At 43.4% G+C, this 19,672-nt stretch overlaps 1 protein-coding gene across 1 annotated transcript in view; it reads left to right on the top strand.

The window, feature by feature from the left end:
* The first annotated feature begins 1,174 nt into the window (after nucleotides 1–1,174).
* The window catches only part of GRPEL1 (GrpE like 1, mitochondrial), a 91,524-nt gene continuing 73,026 nt past the window's right edge, over nucleotides 1,175–19,672 (top strand). Inside the window, exon 1 of the mRNA XM_086949455.1 lies at nucleotides 1,175–1,342. Within this exon, the coding sequence (XP_086805581.1) occupies nucleotides 1,278–1,342 (65 nt within the window). The 5' untranslated portion in view covers nucleotides 1,175–1,277. The remainder of the gene's footprint in view (nucleotides 1,343–19,672) is intronic.

Raw genomic sequence — 19,672 nt, 5'->3', positions numbered from 1 at the left:
GGACAAGCCATCACACGGGACTTATCACATTTCAAACACCTAACCCTGACATCATCAGCTCGGACCTCCTACACCTACCGATAAAGATGTCCCACCAGACAGTGCAGATCAAGCATCATAACCTCAACCATCAGTGCCTGAACAGAGTGCATCTCAAACACTCCGTCACTCGAACTGATCGACTAATGCGAACACTTCAACGGCTCATCTTAGAAATACAACTGTTGTTTGTACTTTTTATTTAACATAGAGGGAGATGTAGTGTTGTGTGACTTTGTGTGGTAGGGCCCTTGCAGTTCTGGGCAGACTCAGTAGAGGAAATACGTAACTGGTTGGGGGGGTGTTAAGGTGGGGTTATTGACGGTTATGGCTTAATCAGAGCACAGAGTTAGAGTGTATGGCGAGGAATAAAGCACAATCCAGAGTACCATGTGTGGTGTATTGATTTGCATGCTCCCGGGCTGAGGAGGACGCTACAAATTTGAGAGATCCAACATCATGGGTCAATGGCTGCTTTACTTCTTCCATCCATTTAGTATGTTAGCACTCTAGCTTTGTAATTTCGGAAACCAATATTTCTATAAAAAAATATATAACGAGGTTACACTAGAGATCATCTCTGACGTATATAGATATATTTTAAGCTATACAAGTATGCTTTCTATTGAATAAAGCGTTGTAAAACATTACAAACTTGCAGTTTAAAGGTTAGCCTGGTGAGAGCAAAAAAATACCGTTATTGCAAGGTAATGACTATGCCCGAGTTAGCCTCACTGTTACAAACACCTTTCTGCGATGGCCGCTAACTCTAAAATGCCTTTTTCCCTACTTCCGCTCCCTCCTTCGTATTGCCGAAAACTGTCGGTAGCCTACACATCTGAAGTTATTCAGTCGTAATATCAACTTTAGTCACAAAGTGTAAAGTTACATGTAAGAAATATTATAATCTTATGAATCACTGCGGGAGACTGGAACAGTTCGGGATTAATACAAGCTGTACAATTGTTGGCACATTCACGCAATTTGTTAAGATATGCGGTATATTTACTTTACTGTTTGTCAAAAGCAGCAGCTCGCCTAAGTTTTTGCTCAGCAGAGTGGCGGCTTTAGCAATGGCCACTTTATTATTTGTTTCGAGAGAGTGAATGTCTTCGGCGTTGCTTTATGTCGTGCCAGTTGTAAGTGTAGTGATTGGCTGATTACGGGACTGCGTCATTGCTTTGCGTCGGAGGAGGTGCTGCTTGACCGGCGTGTGTGCGCTGTGTGACAGGTCAGACATGGCGGCTCAGTGTATGCGGACGGCGTTGCGGCAGACTTTGATTTTGAGGAGCACATCATTGCGGTAAGAGTGCGGGTGTGAACGTTGTCAGAGGTCATTTCAGTGTCTCTAGCAGGGGTCACTCCTGTGGGAGAGTCGGGGGAATTAGAGGAATCTATGCCTTTTTCACTCTGCGGAATCAATGCGAAAGGTCTTTTGGGAAGGTGATCTGGAGCGTGTAATGACCTGCTCCTGTTCATTTATGGTACGTGTTTTCCCCCAGAGAAGAGAAGGCACGGTGATCATTTTGAAACTTAAGGGAAACACCTGTCTTGGCAGTGTGTAAATTCCTGCTGATGAAACTCCCTGGTAATCGGGTAATTGCCAAGATTGACTGCCGCATTATTCCCACAGTGCCCTATCTTGCATCTAGGCAGAGTTATTACCTTAGTTCAGTTCTCCCCAAATTTATTGTATGATAAAAACCTCACAAATATAACTTTGAATTTCACTCAAAAATAAGCATATACAACATTAGCATTAAATCACAAATCTTAACGGGCCTGAACACATAATTTAATACTACATACACATAGCTGCCAAGGTTTCGGATTGCTATGTGTGACATTTTTAATAATTTCAGTGTAATTGAGTGACATTTCAACGACTATGAGCGACACTTTCTCGCAAGACGACAGCAACAAATTAATATCAGAAATTACACCCATTTGAGCAACGAGAAACTCTAAGATCTTACAACTGCTGCAAAGCCCTATAACTAGAAGGGCAATGTGGGCCCGACTTTACCTCACAGGATGTGAGAGGCCATACTGCCTACTAATGAGCCTCACAGCCCCCCAAAACAGGATGGAGCTCCCATGGGTGGACTTAATCAGAACCACATGCCTCATCCTCCCTCTGCAAGAACTGATCAAACGGTGCTGAGAAGCCCCAGAATGTACCAGCACAGTGTATCCACCTCCCGTACCATGTGACCCTCAAAGCCACCTTCTGACACACGTCACCTCATAAATAGCCTTAGTCCTTAATAATAAGAAGTGACAACCCGGCCTGGTCTGGCTCAAATGCTGTAGCAAATTCTTCTCAGTCTGCCCATGCATAATCACCTGTTAGCCTCTCTGGATTATTGCCTTTATTAACTGCAACAGTTCACAGGTATGTCCTCCTGAGCTGGCACTTACCAGTAGAGTTACACCTGGTTGTCTTTTTGTTGGCATGAGGTGTATTTTATTGCCTTTGCAAAAATTGTGAAAAGCACCTAAAGCGGGTCTTTTTTTCCCCTCATTAGTACATACCTTAAACAGTAAAAACAAGAAGATGAAATCACTTTGCAATATTCTGGAGCTGCCATCTTAATGATCAACGCTAGTAACTAAAGTAAACCGACAGAAAGGTGATCTATAAAAACAAATAAACTTTATAAACACAATTTTTATAAGATTGTATATCACGTTTGACTCTTAAATCTTAAAAGAAGGTGAAGAAATAGCAGGTATTTATTTGTAAAAGGTGTCAACCCTACTTACCGGTTGTTACTATGCTACTTAGGCTTCCACAGTACGGAAGGCAGGGGCACTTCGGAGACTGTCTCTCACTGTCTTGGAGCACAGAACCGGTCTAGCTGCAAATCATGCCTCAGATAAGTTCACAGCTTGCTGGCCTCAGGCATTGCTGCTGGTGAGCTGCTACAGGCTGAGGGTCTCTGGGCTGAGGCAGAGGAGCTCGAGTGCTGGCAGTGTGGAGTCCAGGTACTGGCTCAGTGAACCTGGCAGGACCAGGCAAGTGTGCCTTGGCCCGCGCATCCTTACAAGTGGACAGATTGTTTTCTAGGTCAGGTGGGGGAGCTGAGAAGTGCCCTCCCTCCAACACGTGGAGAGCTGGGCATATGACATTTTCTTCCATCCAGTAGGTTCAGGCCTCCTACGGGACAGCGGTGACTGCCAGTACCTCAACATGGGAGGTCGGGTTTCACTCAGTATTTAGGACATTTTACAATAAACATCCTTGTTATCGTGTCCAATGCTGGCGAGTCTGAGTCCATAAAATTTGAGCGGCAGGCAGCTGATGGCGCTGTAAGCAATAAAACCATTATAGAAAATGGGGTAACCCAAAACGGTTGTTGGACCTGGGTAATCAGTATTATCAAAAAACAATGGCCCAACCCGTGATTGTTTGCTGGCTCAATAAATCATATGCTCACAGTTGATCACTTGTAAGGTTAAATGAGGATTAAGGTTATTTACCTCTAATTTGATTAAATCATAAAATATTCATTCCATTAAAAAAGCAACCACCTATCAGTGCAGTTCGAGTCTGGCCAGTCAGTGTCAACAAACAAACTACTCGCGCGCGCACCTGGCAATTGACATTTCGGACAACGCCCACTTATGTGAACGACGCTACGTGCGTTTCGAGCCTGGCGAGTCGATGTCAACAAACAAACTACTCGCGCGCGCATTTGGCAATTGACATTTGGGACAACGCCCACTCATGTCAATGGATCCCATCGAGGGTGATACCGAAGACGCATAAAGCACCGTCAGATGCCAGGACGAAGATTCACTCTTCTCTACCTCACGGTGATATCCATACACGAACACTTGAAGTAACGGACGAGTCCTTGTATGAGAACAGTATTAATACCCTTGTCATCATCACTTGAGTTTTTGTGTTGACGGTCTACGACCAATAAATTGGAGTGGGATTGTGGCCATTCCCTTCACGTTCTTCGAGATACAGGAGGATTGTGAACTGCCCAAAAAAGCTAATTGGGCTTACAGCGTGTTAGCTACGGTACGAAGGCTTTGCCTTACACGTCCTGAGGAAGACCCGCAGGTCGAGGTTCCCAGTTACCCTTGTACCCCAAGACGGGTCGAAACGTCGACGCCCCCCTTTTCCTATAATCAGGACCACTACTCTTTGGAACATTATACATGCCAGTCCTGACTGTATGATTGTTAAAATTGGAATAATATCAATAGTGGCCTGATTGCATAACACGCTGGATGATTTCCAGCTTTTGCTTTAATTGAACAAAATCTTATGTCACTTTTCTGTTGAGGCTTACTCCCCCCTTTTTCTTTAAACCACTACTTTCTTCTTTTTCTGGCACCTTTGTAGAAGCACGTTGCTCTTTCCTTTACCGTTCGCTGTGAATACTGTACAAATGTATATAAATAAATGTCTCGCTGTGTTTGGAGTACTCTATTAAAACTCCTTTTTGTAAATAAATGAGTTGTGATAGGTGGTTGCTTTTTTAATGGAATGAATATTTTATGATTTAATCAAATTAGAGGTAAATAACCTTAATCCTCATTTAACCTTACAAGTGATCAACTGTGAGCATATGATTTATTGAGCCAGCAAACAATCACGGGTTGGGCCATTGTTTTTTGATAATAGTAAGCAATAAAAAGCACATTTGTAGGTTAACACGTGGCTGCCAATGTCTCACTGACATTTTTGTCATAAAGTCTGCGCATTATTTTGATTACTAAAAAGCCACACTATCTACAGACACGTGGCTGGAACTGGCATCAGACACAGGTGGCACTTTGAACGAAGGTAAGGTTTTGTTTGACTTTCTAATTTAGTCTCACTGCTACTACCTCCGCTCCTTTCATCATACGCGGCAGGCAGAGCATACATAGTACAGATCATGCACATCCTGCACTGCCCGGAAAGGTTGACGGTGTTGACGGTCTGTGTAAGAATTTTAGTAGATAGTACAGCACTGCAGTCTGTGCATGTTAGGCTAAATGTGTACACCAAGTGTGGGTAGGGGTGCGAGTGGGGGTCGTGCAGGCACTTTGGAATTCAAAGCTTTACACTGCCAGCGTGCCGGCAAATGATTTATGCCCCTCACTGTAGGCACAGCAGCACTCGCGCTATCCAGTGAAATCACATTTGTAGGTCAAGCAGAGTGAGAGAGAGTTCACTCTCCAGGCTGTACTCACTTTGCTTCGAGGCGAGCAGCAATTATTTGCACAGGCCGCCTCAACACACAGTCACACTGCTGGCGGTCCTGCGGCCTCGGCTATGAGCCACAGGGTATCCAGACTCTCCCGCAATCATCTGGAGGATCACAATGCCTGATGTGCGGGCCCATTGCTGAAACTGTAGTGACAGTCACAATCCGCGAGGGTCGCGGCCGGGCGCCGGTAGTAATATTTAATTTTAAATTATGGGCAGGCTGAGAGGCAGCAGGCACTCAACTCACTTGTCTATCTCTCGAGTCCCCCGCCGCTTGTAACGACCAGGGCCCTCACTTCCTGTGCAGGCAGCCGGATGAGGTCACATCTGATTAATAATCCATCTCCATCTCTCCCCCCCACCCCCACACAACGCCACAGCAGCCAGTAGCAACCTCTGCTGAGCTGAGGGCTCCGCTCCAGGGTCGGAGTGAGTCAGTGATTGACAGCCGCGCAGTGGGACTGGGAATCAAAGCCAGGGCAGTCGTAACATTGTAGCACCTCACTGACTCTCAGAGGCTAAGCTAGAGAGACAGAATAACTGTTTAAACTAAGTGAGTCTGCAGAGCCTGCACACAAGTCAGCACGAGTTTCTGAGTAGCATTAACAATGCGTGACATTGCATTTTAGTGAGGTAATGCGAACACTGCACTGAAATGCGTGAATGTCACACCTGATGCGTGATACTTGGCAGGACTGCATACATACCATTCAACACTGTGGGATAAACCCTACTAACAGATTTTGCGAGCAGAGCATGTATATTTTTTTCTAGCTAAAAATTTACGTGGCTGGTTGCTATTAGACGAGTCGTAAAACCTCACAACTGAGTAAATTATGTTTTTCGTGTGATGAATTCCAAGTCACTAACATACTATCATAGTGGTCATCTGCACACTTCCCCTGTCATGGCCTGCTTTCCAATGCCTCCATCACGAATGTTAGCAGTCTTGTCGCTGCTTACTTGCCTCATGTTTACCTTTAAGATGATGCGTAGTACACCTCCTGCTGTGACCAGCTAACACGAGCACCGTGCTTGCCAAACCACGACAACCTTTCTGACTTCCGATTATAAAGTTGCTAAATAAATCTATGTTAACAAGAGTGAACTGATCCAATCCTACATTATGAATCTGCAGCTTAGTATAGTTGTAGTCCAGCTTTAGTTGCTTCGATTGAACTAGCATACCTGAAATTAATGTTTTGAAGAAGAAAAAAAATAAGCCCAGGACTTGAGCATCGGGCCCTTGGTGACATTAATCTGTTCGAAGCACTTACCAAATCACCCTACACCTCATTTTGTAACCTGCTACTGCCACCGATACCATCAAACTAAGAGCAAAATGTTGCTTTATGTAGTTAACCCTAATTAATTTCATGCTATTTTCGATTGTTTCAAACTGTGCTTTTTCAATGCCATATGTGTATACAGTTTGTAACTTATATTTTGGGGCCTTATGCAGAGAGGTCCATATATAAACTATGGTTCGATTCGCTAGACTTCTGTCAATATGATTACTATTTGGGTTATGTTGTGCACTCCTTTGGTTCATGAACCTTCTTTGGTGTAGGAAGCGCAGAGTTCCTGTGAGGAGCTGACTGGATGAACAGGTTATGTTGGTGGTCCATAAGTAGAGGTTACAAACCTCAAGTCTCTTTATAGTGATGAATGTTGGTACATGGGTGTAAAGCACAGCACAGCTTAATTTGAGATGGTGCTTTCAGGTTGGGCTCTCCTGCACTTATTAATTGGGGGGAAGGGGATTTGGGGGGAGACAGAAAACGAGCAACAAAGGGAGAAAACCGAGACGAAAAAGAATAAACACAAGTGACTTTCAGGTGTTGGAAGTATTTAATCATGGTTTAAAGATTATTCAGGGGAAATCAAAACTAAGCATTCGTGATGTTCGGCACTACAAACTTCTGCACTGCTGGCAGCAGCTTATGACAAAAATGTTTGGGCACCAGAACCTATTATTTTACAAATTAAACAGTGTTATAAGGTTGGTTAGAATAGTGATGGGAAGTCCCTCTGTAGAGACTGGATGGTGTCCTTGAAGTTGAAACTGAATGGGTATGGTGAAGAACTGTTAAAAGAATTCAACACTATGCCAGTTTGGCCTTTCCTGGCTATTACTGGATTCAGTGGTTAGTGTTTGTCACTGGGTAGTCCTAGACAAAGGTTAGTTTGACCACTCTTTAGATGCTCTCCTGATGAGACATCAGAGTAATCTTTGCAAACTTTTCTTGTGGGGGAGAAGGGGCACTTTCGAGTGTTCAAGATGTAGTTGCCCACATCCATGAGCTAGCTGTCCTTAGCCCATATATAGAAAATTTAGTCAAGAGCGTAGAGGCATCATTAGTTGAATCATAGTAGAATAGACGAGATAATCTATAGTGTAAGGAACAAAAGAGAGTCCGTATCTCAATAAAGGTTGAGAATGTTGTGTCCGTGTCAAAGTTCTTTATTGTTCAGTCATAATAATCCCTTATTTTACAATGCAGAGAAAATAGTTAAGCATGTAATTCTCAAAACGAGAAACTTCCACAAGGCAAAAGTTGCTTCTCTTAATGGATCCAGTCAAAACTAATATATAGTGTCCAGATAACCACCCAATGTAACTATAGAAACAAAGTATTGAGGAAGAGTACGCAGTCTTAAGAGTCCCAAACATCATGTAGGACAAACATTCTGGATTGCCTTGTGATCACAAGTACCCTTAACATGAGAGCAGATGCAGTGTTGTTCATATTAAATGGAGTTGCAGTGTTGTTCATATTAAATGGAGTTGCCCAAATGAGAGAACCTAGTGATCTTCCATCTCAAAGATAATTGTTGTTTTGCAAATTGTGAATTGTCATAGTTTTTTGTAGGAAGAAGAAAACAAATGTTATTCGTAGGTTTCTATATTTTTATGTATAGCAAAGTTGGACAAGGCCTGTGGTCTTCACAGCACTGCATAGAGAAGCCTAACAAGAGGCCAAGTGATCCTTACGAAGAATACATTCATCATAGGAGAATCATTAACAACTATAGCGTTGCAGAAATGCACCACTAAAGGTGAGAGGGTGAAGCAGGCCAAGGAAGAGATGGAGTAGATTATCCTATTCAAGTGCAGAGGGTTCAGAACAGTTTTTACGTACTTTCTGATATTGTCTACGTTTGGAAGCAAATAGTTGTAGCTGCTTCCTAAAACAACTGGGGAAGCCCTTGCCTATATATACTAGAGTTTCCAGTTTTAAAATGGACTAGCTTATTACATTTTTATTCTGCTCCGGAGATTTTTAGTTATTTTGCTATTTTGAAGTCTGTTCTGTATGGTTTTGAATGCTTTTCCGAACACTGTGTGTTTCATTAATTCTTGCATCAGTTACCAGTGAGGGCTTTAAGAGAATATTAGTGATGGAATTGAAATTCTTTGTTTACACCACGGACTGCACTCACACAATCTAGTTTAGCTGAAGCAAAAGTGAAGGTAGGAAGGCCCGTAAAGACAGTGTTTTCTAGGTCAATTCGGGATACAATCAGGATGAGGATTCACATATTGAGTAATTTTAAAATCTTCCCATGTAGAGAGCCTGGCGTTTATTTCCATTCTGCTTCAAACTAATGTGTTACATTTTCTTTATGTATTTGGCAAAATAGAATGTTATTTAGCAAATCAAGATCTAAGCTAAAGGGAAAATATTTATGCATCTCTGCAAAGAGGGTAGACCAGAATGATTAGCAATTCTCGTTAGGTCCGGTTTCTCTATACTACTGTACAGCACATTCAGTACTCCCTAGGATTTTCAGTCAATTACAGCGCATCTGAAATGAATGCTGTACAGAGGTTTCATCAAATGGCACTACGAAACTTAATACGATACAAAACAAGGGATTATTCATGATATACTGGAGATGTTGAACTTGGAGAGTAGTGAAAATTGAAAGACTGTGTTCAGGGATTGTTTGATGAATATTGCGTACAGTGGTTTTTGGTCTCAGATTTTGCAGATGTTGGGTGACAGGTAGGAAGAATTAAATGTAGTGGGTGGGTAATATGCTATCTGCAAGACATTGCAATATTGGGTTTGGCATGTAGGAAGCAGCCAGCAGTATAGATGGAAACCACTGCAAGATGGAGTGTAGACATTTGGATGCTAGAATCAGGGTATTGAATGGGGTCACTTTGTGCAATGTGAGAAGGCCAACTTTGTTTATGATTTATGTTTTTTTTTAAAAGTGAGGGTTTGGTTGGTTTCCGTAGGGAGCATGTGACTCAGGGTGTGGAAGAATTTATGGGGAAGGCCTATGAGGAATTTATGGGGAAGGCCTATGAGGAAGTGGTTTTAATAATCCTGCTTGCAGAGGACTAAGGCATTGCTTACAGTTTTGGCAAAATATAGTCTCGGGCTATCTTTTACAGATGTTGAGCATTGAGTGACAAAGTTGATGATCTCCGTTTTGACCTGTTTAAGCACTGTGCAATACGTTGCCTTTCAGGGTTGCGTCGTATAGTCGCTACCTACTAGCACATCCTTGTGGAAGGATGGGAACATTTAGTAGACTTGTGTTTTGAAAGAAAATGGTGTGACTGAGCCATGAGGGACTTCCTTTATGATTAGTAGGCAAGGAGCTGCAGAACTACAAAGACACTCGGCAAAGCTTGTCCACATGATAGTAACAGTGGTAATCAGTTTAAGGAGCTCTGCTGTACTCGCCAAGCCTGACTGTTGCCAAGTGCCACAGATTATCAAGGAGGGTACTGATGTTGAAAATCTGGTTGTGTTGCAATATGAAGTTGGAGGCATGGTTGACCACTGTCACAGTGCAGAACATAATTGGGATGCACAATTACAGCGGGATGTTGAGATTCCTGATGGTCAGAGTGGTTTTAGAAATATTGGAAGTTGCAGGGATCACTGAGAGAAATTTGTATTAAATAAAAAACGAAGTAGCATAACCTGTTTGGAAATTAGTTTGGTAGTGTTTGCTTTTAGCCTCTTTAAAACGTCCTTTCATTTAAAAGTATACTGCACAAAGGTCACTGATTGTTAATGATCTTTGGACTCAGCAAAACCTGGCACGTTTACAACCAAAAGCCGGGAGGTGAATAGGGTTGCCCTGCTTTTGTATGAGATTTAAGCAGTGGCATAAATTATGAACATTAAAATAAAATATTCCTCTCCATTTGACTACTACTTGTAATAGGTATCCATTTTAAGAATAATTCTTTCTCTCACCCTCACACACACTTACAGATGCAGTCTCACCACTGCATATCTCATTTCACTCCACCTACTTGTGTCCTTGTACTTTTGAGAAATGTGCAATTATTCACTTTAAGCCCTCTCGATAAACATTAGCAAATTGTTGATAACCTCTCTAAGCTAAATCTAAGCTAAATTTTAAGGTCTACATCTAGCTTGCCAGTTATGTTTTTCAGAGAATATTTGCTGGAACTCTATTATGCCTCAAAACAATACCTCTTGAAAAATCAGATCCTTTCAGCATTTTATTTCAGAACATGTAAAACATTCCCCCTAATAAAGGATATATTTTAGATGCTGGGGTATCTTCTTACCTCCTGACATCTTTCAGAGACAGAAAATCTTGGGCACAAGGCTGGAGTGACTGTTTCTTTATAAAGCTGTTTTAAGAATCATTATCATCCCAAAATGTTATGTTCTAACTCATACATGTAGCTCTGTTGACATCACTTACCTCCCTTGTGTGTAGATACCTACCTCCAAAATGTTAGTAATATCACAGCCCAAGCCATGGAAAACCTAAGATTGCATCTATCATTGTAAGTTGGTGGTTTGTGAGGTCTGCTTTGAAAAACCTTCTCCCCCTTATGGATTACCAATCCAGAATCTCCTATAGGTTGTACTTTCCATTGCAGTTTGAAGACTGCCTGTCATTTCTAAGGTCGGGATTAGCAGGATTCTAGAATTTCCCTCAAAGTAGATTGTGTCATCAAAATCTAGAGAAAGGTCAATAAGCCACAACACAATTTTGTTTAGCTAGCACTATACACTCACCAAATCTATAATTGATGCCTTCAAGCCTCATTTGTGTAAGAAGAAGATGGGTACGTGGGATTTCGTAGAAAAGTCTGCAATTATTCAGGATCCAGATGCTGCAGTAGAAGCAGTCATGCCCAGAAATCTAAAGTACGTTAAAATAAGTCTGCCCCATAAGGACTCTTAATTCCAGTCCAGCATAGATACTAGCAAGACCTCTCTTTCACCGCCCCCCCCCCCAGCTGCTCCGCTGTTGTGCCGCTGACCCTGTTCACCTCTGTACTGGTAGGTGTTCAAGGCCCTCATCCACCCGCAGGTTCCTGCCTGCGCCTCATCCCTGGTGGTCAAGTGGGAGAGCCTTGCTCTTCTGCTGTTGTCTGTCTCTGTGTTTGTGCCCGTTTTTCTGTCTTTGTTAGTGTTTTGTTATTGTGCCTGTGGTGTCTTGTTATTGTGCCTTTTTTCCTGTTTTTCTGTCTTTCCTCCTGTTTCTGTTCGTTTCATCCATGCCCATTTCTTTCGCGCTACTGCTGCCCCCGTGGCCCCTCACTCCTGCCTGTTCCCACCTCTCAGCTGCGCTTCCCTATTTAATGGCGGCTGCTGCTCAGGTTTCCGAGCAAGACCTCTGACCTCCTGGTCAGAGATATTCTCTCTCTCCCCGCAGCTCTGCTGTTGTGCTGCTGACGCTGACCCAGTTAACCTCTGTACTGGTAGGTGTTCAAGGCCCTCCTCATCCGCAGGCTCCTGTCTGTGCCTCATCACTGGTGGTCCAGAGGGAGGGCCGCCCCAACCGCCTAGGAGGAGAACTCATCATCGCACACGAGCTCCCTCTGACCCTCCAGCATGAGCGACTCCCCTTCAACCACGAACACCTTCACTTCCAGATCCAGACCAACGCTTCATGTCACCCTTTCCTACAGAGTCCCACCCCCCGCGCCCTCCCCTCCGCGCCCTCGGGCCTTGTACTTCGCTCACCACTATCATCACCGACCTTATCGCCCCCCATGCCATTTCCTCCATGAACTACATACTTATTGGAGACCTGAACTTCCCCCTCGACATCCTCAGCGACCTCCGACTCCACCGCCCTTGTGGACAACCTCGCTAACATCGGACTGAAACAGCTCGTTGCCAACCCTACCCACAAGGCAGGACACACCCTTGACCTCATCTTCGCAGGAGGAAATACTATCCACTTCAGCAACACCAAACAAGCCCCTCCTGACGAACCACCACTACCTAAACTTCTCCTTCAACACTGCTACTGCTCACAAACCTACTCTACACCCTCCGCGAAGGAACTGGAACAAGGTCACAGAGGAGTACCTCAACTCCACCCTCATCCACGAACCCCCCACACCCCTGCCTCGACCAACGCCAACTCTGCAGCCAAGGAACTACACCGATGGATCACCAAGTGTGCAGCAAACAACCTAGCACCCCGACAGACAACGCCACTTGAAGGCCGCCTGGTTCACCACCGACCAGAATCCAGGCGCACCTGATGACATGTCAAAAAACGATGTAGGAACAGCAAAACCACTGAAGACCAGACCACCTACAAGAATGCCATGACCGAATACCACCAACTCATAAGATCCACCGAAGGACCTTCATCTGGGACAAAATCCACACCAACTTCAGCAACTTGAAGGAACTCTTCAGCATCATGCAGCAATTCACCAAACCCTCCCCAGTGAAGCCACAGTCGTCGCACCCTCCTAGAACCTGTGCAACAAGCTCAGCTCCTACTTCCACCTGAAAATCAAGGCTCCCTACGACAACTTCCGCGAACAGACTCCAGAAATCACCCCTTCCTCCAGCAACAACAGCCAGGCCACCATCACCGCCTGGACCCTGGTAACCACCGAAGATACCACCACGACCATGAAAAGCACTCGCTCAGGAGCCCCAACAGACCCCTGCCCGTCGCACATCTTCCACAGAGCTGCCGCCGCTATAGCGCCCAAACTACGATGCACCATCAACGCCACCTTTGAATCGAGCACTTTTCCAGGTGACTGGAAACGCGCAGAAGTCAAGCTCCTCCTCAAGAAACCCTTCTGCAGACCTGAAAAACTACTGGCCCATCTCTCTCCTTCCCTTCGCAGCCAGAGTCACTAAGAAGATCGTCATCGCCCAGCTGCCAAAATTAATTGAAGAGATCACCATCCTCGACTCTACCAATCTGGATTCCGCAGTACAGTAACCACAGCACCGAGACAGCCCTCCTCGCCACTACAGATGACATCCGCACGCTCCTCAACCAAGGCCACACCGTGGCCCTCGTCCTACTAGACCTCTCCGCAGCCTTCGACACGTCTCCCATTGCACTCTCGCAGCCAGACTCCACGACGCCGGCGTACAGGGAACTGCCCTCGACTGGTTCAGCTCCTATCTCGCCGGCAGAACGCAAAGGATCAGACTCCCTCCTTTCCTCTCCGAACCCACAGAGATCAACTGCGGAGTACCCCAAGGATCATCGCTCAATCCCACGCTCTTCAACTTCTACATGGCCCCCCTCGCCGTCCTCGTAAGACAGCATGTACTCAACATAGTATCCTACGCCAACGACACCCAGCTCAACCTGTCCCTCACGAAGGACCCTCAAGCCACCAGACTCTGCTTCCAGGAAGGAATGAAAGACGTTGCAGCTTGGATGAGCAGCAGCTGTCTGAAGCTCAACTCGGAGAAGACAGAAATCCTTGTGCTTGGACCCACCCCCTCAGCTTGGGGCAACACCTGGTGGCCCACAGCCCTCGGCAATCCCCCCACACCTCAAGACCTGCCTTTTCGTCTTACTCAGCGCTGATTTCCCCAAACTCCTCTCAGTGCCTTGAGACCCTCATGGGTGAGTGGCACCCTTCACAATTCCCCGATTGACGTTGCTTGCGTTTACTCTGTTCGCAGATAAGCAAGTGTTATAACTATGAATACCCTGAACAAAAGAATCGTCACTCCCTCCCCACTTAATATACATGACATATACAGAGCTATCTGCAATGCCCAGAAATGTGTACATGACCTCTGAGTTTGGGAAACGATTAGGCCATAAGACATTGGGCCTCTTTCGTTTGACCTCCGATTTTGGAGAAGCCATTGCCAGACGTCCACCACCAGCCCCGATATTTAAGCCTTGCTGATTCCATGGGTGCCTGATGTCTTGTTAAGTTATAAGTGCGGTCACTCGGTTCAGTGGCTATTGGAAAGCAAGATAGTGAAACGGATGTAGAGACGAAGGAGAGGGTTTCAGAGCTAACTAGGAGCATACATAAGAGTATAGCCATGATAAGGTGCTTCAGCACCATTAGTATTACTTAGACTTAGTTATTCATCATGCGTCGGGCATAGAAAGTTCTAAATGCCAAGAAACACTACTCCTAACTTAAAACATACCATGTTATCATAATATTTGTATAAAATTCCATCTGCATGTAAAGTCCATTCTATCTAGCCATTGCTTCCTGACCCTGTGAAGTGCAACCAAAGTTAGACACTGGTGTTGTGCTGTTCATCGTAGGGAAATGCATGCATGTGCCTCTGTTTTTTTTATTTATTTTTTGGCCTCGCGAGCACTAACATCACCTTAGTTTACGCTTATTAAATGGTCACACTTACTAACAAAAAGTGACATGACCAATAGGTCTGACATTGGCTGCGAGTCTTTGTCAGTGTTTTTATCATGGCTATTGCAAAACTCGGGCTGTCAGACCCTTGTCAATGTAAAAAAAAAAGGGGGCTGAAGGCAAATATAATTTTTGGGTCTAAAATCATGCATTGCCAGCCAAAGTAGTCCTGGCACAAAAGGCAACTACTTTATACATGGGTGTGCTCCTTGTGAAAGGGTAGCATGTGGTCATTCACACTGAAATTAGCCAATGGCAGAAGTGAGCTAACCATTTGCCCCACTGTGTATGGTGTAGTGGGCAGAAGAATAATGTAAATGGCACACTAATATATCAGTGGATGACGAGGGCTGACAGAAATCCCCTCGAAATAATGACATTAAAAATATCATTTTAGTAAAACCGGATCTTATCTAACACTAGACTTGATATGGTGGGTTTTCAGTTTCTGTACACATGTTTGAGTATTGGTAGAAAACTGATTGAAAAAAAGGCAGGGGAGTAGGAAGAGGACAGAGGCGCAGTACATCATAGTCCTGACATGCTGCACCTACTGCTATTTAAGTCCTTCAAGCACACAGCTCTGCCAGCGCACCTCACTCCTTACTTTGTGCTATCATTTATAATGTACATGTTATTTCCTGGAGGTATTGTGGTGTTAAGAGCAATGAATTGCCGTCTTGCAATTTAAGTGGATGCCATAAGAGGCTTATTTGCAAAGGATGGTCTTAAGGGCCTCCCTAAAAGAGACATGGTTTTGGTGAAGGAGGAATTGTTAAAGGTGATCATTCTACAATTTTTGGACTAAATATTTTAAAGACCTTTTAGAGCACGAGAAGAGTGCTGGAGCACATAAATGTAATAGTGATGTTTTGTGGGGTTGCCAGCTCAGAGGCTGAAGTGATCCAGTCAGTAGTACACCCTGTGCTTAGGGCCTTCAAAGAGGCTCTCTGCAGTTGTTCTTCTGTCCTCCATGGGTCTAGTAGTGTTTTAAAGAGGGTGCCACATTTATGCCTGGCATTAGCCCGTGCGTTAGAGGGATTCCTGGTCCCTCCCTAACCAATAGGTAAAAGTCCCCACGGGTAAGCCTATCAACTTGTACAGCAGTTCTTGTGTGTCTCTCTACAAATAATCCCACAGTGCCCTCCTCTACCTCAAACTAAATAGCAGAACCTTTCTTCCACAGTGCAGAGCCCACCATAGAGGCATGGCTAGGGAAATGAGCAACCCTTCCTCTGTGGTTACTCAACCGGTTTTGGAGGCAGCACAGACAGCACCTGTCCCAATGCCTTGCTGACTAGAGGGACAAACAAAGGGGCAGTCCCGTATTAGCTACATCCCTATGACATTGGAGGCATCATTGAAGGTAATTACGTCCCAGTCCAGATTGTCGTTCTCTTAAAGGAACGGAGTACCTGCTTGAAAGAATAAAGCCACTTGAGAGTATAGAAAATCCAAGGTTTATTTGTGGTTAAGATACAAAGACCCCATCCATCAGGAGCGCACAGTTCAGCAACAGTCTCTTCCCCTCCCAATCTCCAATTCAATCTAAAACATTCCAAACACCCTGGAAACACATCACTGTATTATAGAACATAAGCAACCAAGAATATAAGAATTCCACACAAATCGCTCTTAAAACACCAAAATATACACAGATTCATTATCCTAAATAAATGCAACACTGTCATGTGTTTCATACAGGGCTTATTGTAGTTTTCCCTATGTTAGCCTTACTGTGCACGACAGAGGCTGCATTAGCTTTGCACACATTACTACATAATCATGTTGGCTTCTGTGCCACGTTATATTTTCACACAGAACCTGCATTTGTTTTCTTGTTCTGTTCTTTCCTGGGATTTAGTCTGAACAGTAGACCATGTCAACAACAATGTCCCTTGTTATTTTGTCCTTGTCAGCCATTCGCACCTAGACACAACACAGAAATGCGGCGCTTGCATTTACTGCCAGACCAAGAAAGGGTTACTTTAATGCTAATTTATTGAGCCGGACCCTTCATTCTCTGATAAAATCCACAATATGGGTCACTTGTTTGTCGTCCTTGCCTTATTAAATCTACTACATGGAGTTGTACACAGAGAATATTTAATCATGTATGACCCTCCGAACCTGACTAAGGACCTAACTGAATAAGTGTTTGTGTACTCAATCCAGACCAGGAGGAGTATTTTCCGCGTTGGCTGCCTACATGGTTTTACACCAGTCCTGAGGAAGACCCTCTGTGATGTTCCCATAATAACACCTACATCCTGGGTCGAAACGTCAACGCATAGTAATTTCACGCCTCGAGTCGCTTCAGCTGCTGAGCCAGTGCTAATGAAAATAGGGTGGAAGTCGAACTACATTTATTTAGTGATAGGACGGAATTCCATAATTTTTGTCTTTGTTTTTGTAATTCTATTGATCTGTAAATATGTACTGAATATTTTCACATTTCATGTTGTTAGTCCTTTGATGTGGTTTGTCCTTTAATTTAATTGTGTAGCAGCCATATATAATATGATACATTCAAGTGGTATATTATTGTGATATATATATATATTAAGTATACCTTGTGTGTGGTGTGCCTTTGACTTATCCTTTGATTTTTTTTAATCATTACTGTGATTGTCTTTTAATTATTATCGTTTAAACTAAGCAATTGAATGACCCAACAGAACACAGTGTAGCACCTATCACCAAGTAGGCTATTCAGCTTCTGTTTGATAGTTGGAAGCTCATGAACATGGGCTTCTAGAGGCTTTGGGTAGGGAACAGGTAACTTTCTAAATGTCCTGTTCCCATGATATTTATTTCAAACCCAACTTTACCAGTTAATTGGGCTTGTAATAAATATTTAAAAAAATCTTAGCTGTTTCCTGCGTTGAGAACACATTCTCACATTTATTTTTGAATCCCATTGTTTCCTACAGAACAGCTCACCCTGCTACAGTGAAAATGGCGTTTGAGGTCTTTTCACTGTAAGGACATGTTCAACATTAAACTTTCACATGTCCTATTTTAATTACTGTGCACCTGCTTTATCCATGTTAAGGCCTACTCATGGGTGACCTATTAACATTTAAAAGGAAGGTTTAAGACTGTCAAAAGGTGTTGTTTTGACATGTTGAATTTGCGGTTTCAAAACTGCACTCCCAGGCAACAATGGTAGGCCTGCAGTCATGCTTGCACTGTCACTGTTGTGGGTGGCACAATGGGTGCTACAGTTCACTGGTTACGTTTCATTTAAAGGGCCTAGGTACCCTTTGTGCGATATACTAGGTACTTATAGCTAATTTAAATATGAGGAGTTAGCCATTTTTTACCTGTATTTGGGGGCAGAGCACAGGACTTAGTCAGAAGAGTCTCAGTGCCCAGAGTAAAAAAAAAAACAGTAACGCCAGTTAAGAAAATCCTGGGGAACATGCAAATAGAGGTGTTTTCCGACCGTACCCACATGCAGTTTGTGGTGGAAACCGACATGAACCCGGAAAGCTGTACATTTCTGGAAAGTAGACCAAATTCTGAGTACAGCAGGGGATTATTTGTGTATAGTGCATTGTTTTCCCAAATAAACTAATCCTTGAAATCAAAAACTAATAAAAAGTAGGAAAAAATAGAAATGGTGGTGATGTTTTCATCTGCAAATCAGCCATCACAGCAGTAAATCACAAAAGTAATATTCCACAGCATCTCTGGTCGCAGGAATATATATTGGTTGTTGGTTGGCCAAAACCTGCAATAGCATTCAATTGAACTGCACCTTATAAAGAATTTTCATTGTGTACCGACCGTGCATGAATTTAAATGGTAAAATATAGTGTTGAAAAATGGGTATAAAGGAAACTATTCCATTTTTTGAAAATATGATCAAGACAATGATTTTAAGAATAGTGGTTATTTGTGCATCTGTGAATTTGAGGTATTTAATAGATCTTAAAAGGGGTTTTTTATTAGTTCCATTGCTGAATTACTGTGTTCATTTGCTTAGAAACTTTTTTTTGTTAACTTCCCCTGGCTGCACGAATCTACTAACACTGTTCACACTGTTTTCAGCCCCATTCACTTTCAGGATAAGATATCTTCCCACCGAAAAAACAGACCGCTTCTAACCGCATGCTTGAATGTTTGTTTTTTAATTAGTTGTGAAAAGCAGATACTTCAGCCTTAGAACGTTTGTGGTATTTCCTATTAACCTTTCTTTGCACTTTGTAGGCAGTATCAGATTGATTTTCTTTTCAAACTTAATCTATTTGGTCATTATGATCAAATTCTGAATGTTGTAATAAACATTGCACTTTAAAAATAAAGCTAATATGCTGGAGCTATGCTATACTTGACTACTAAACGGGCAGCCTCAATTTCAGTTACCTTTCAGTTAAAATTGACTTGATTTGAATGGTGCAGTATGACCAAAAGCTCTAGGGACCCCAAAAAACCCAGATTATTACTAAAATTTAGAATCAAACAGGCAGTCACTAATGAAGTTACCTTGCAAACAACAGGGTCATGATTTCAATAGTACGGCAGATACAGTAGCACCGGGACTAAAAGCTCCAGGCACCCCACTAAACCCCTAATGCTATATTTTATTCCTAAACGGGCAACCACCAGTGCAGTTAACTTGTAAACAACAGGGTTATGATTTGAATGGTGCAGCGGTTGCAGTAGTACTGGGCCCCAAAGTTTTAGAACTCCTCTAAACACATGATATTGCTATATTTGACTACTAAACAGCATGTGCAGTGGCACTGGGCCAAAAGCTCTAGGGACCACACTAAACCCAGATT

Source organism: Lissotriton vulgaris, unplaced genomic scaffold, assembly GCF_964263255.1.
Source record: "Lissotriton vulgaris unplaced genomic scaffold, aLisVul1.2 SCAFFOLD_1715, whole genome shotgun sequence".
NCBI lineage: Eukaryota > Metazoa > Chordata > Amphibia > Caudata > Salamandridae > Lissotriton > Lissotriton vulgaris.
The sequence above is the reverse complement of the archived record's forward strand: the minus strand, read 5'-3'. Positions and strand labels throughout refer to the sequence as shown.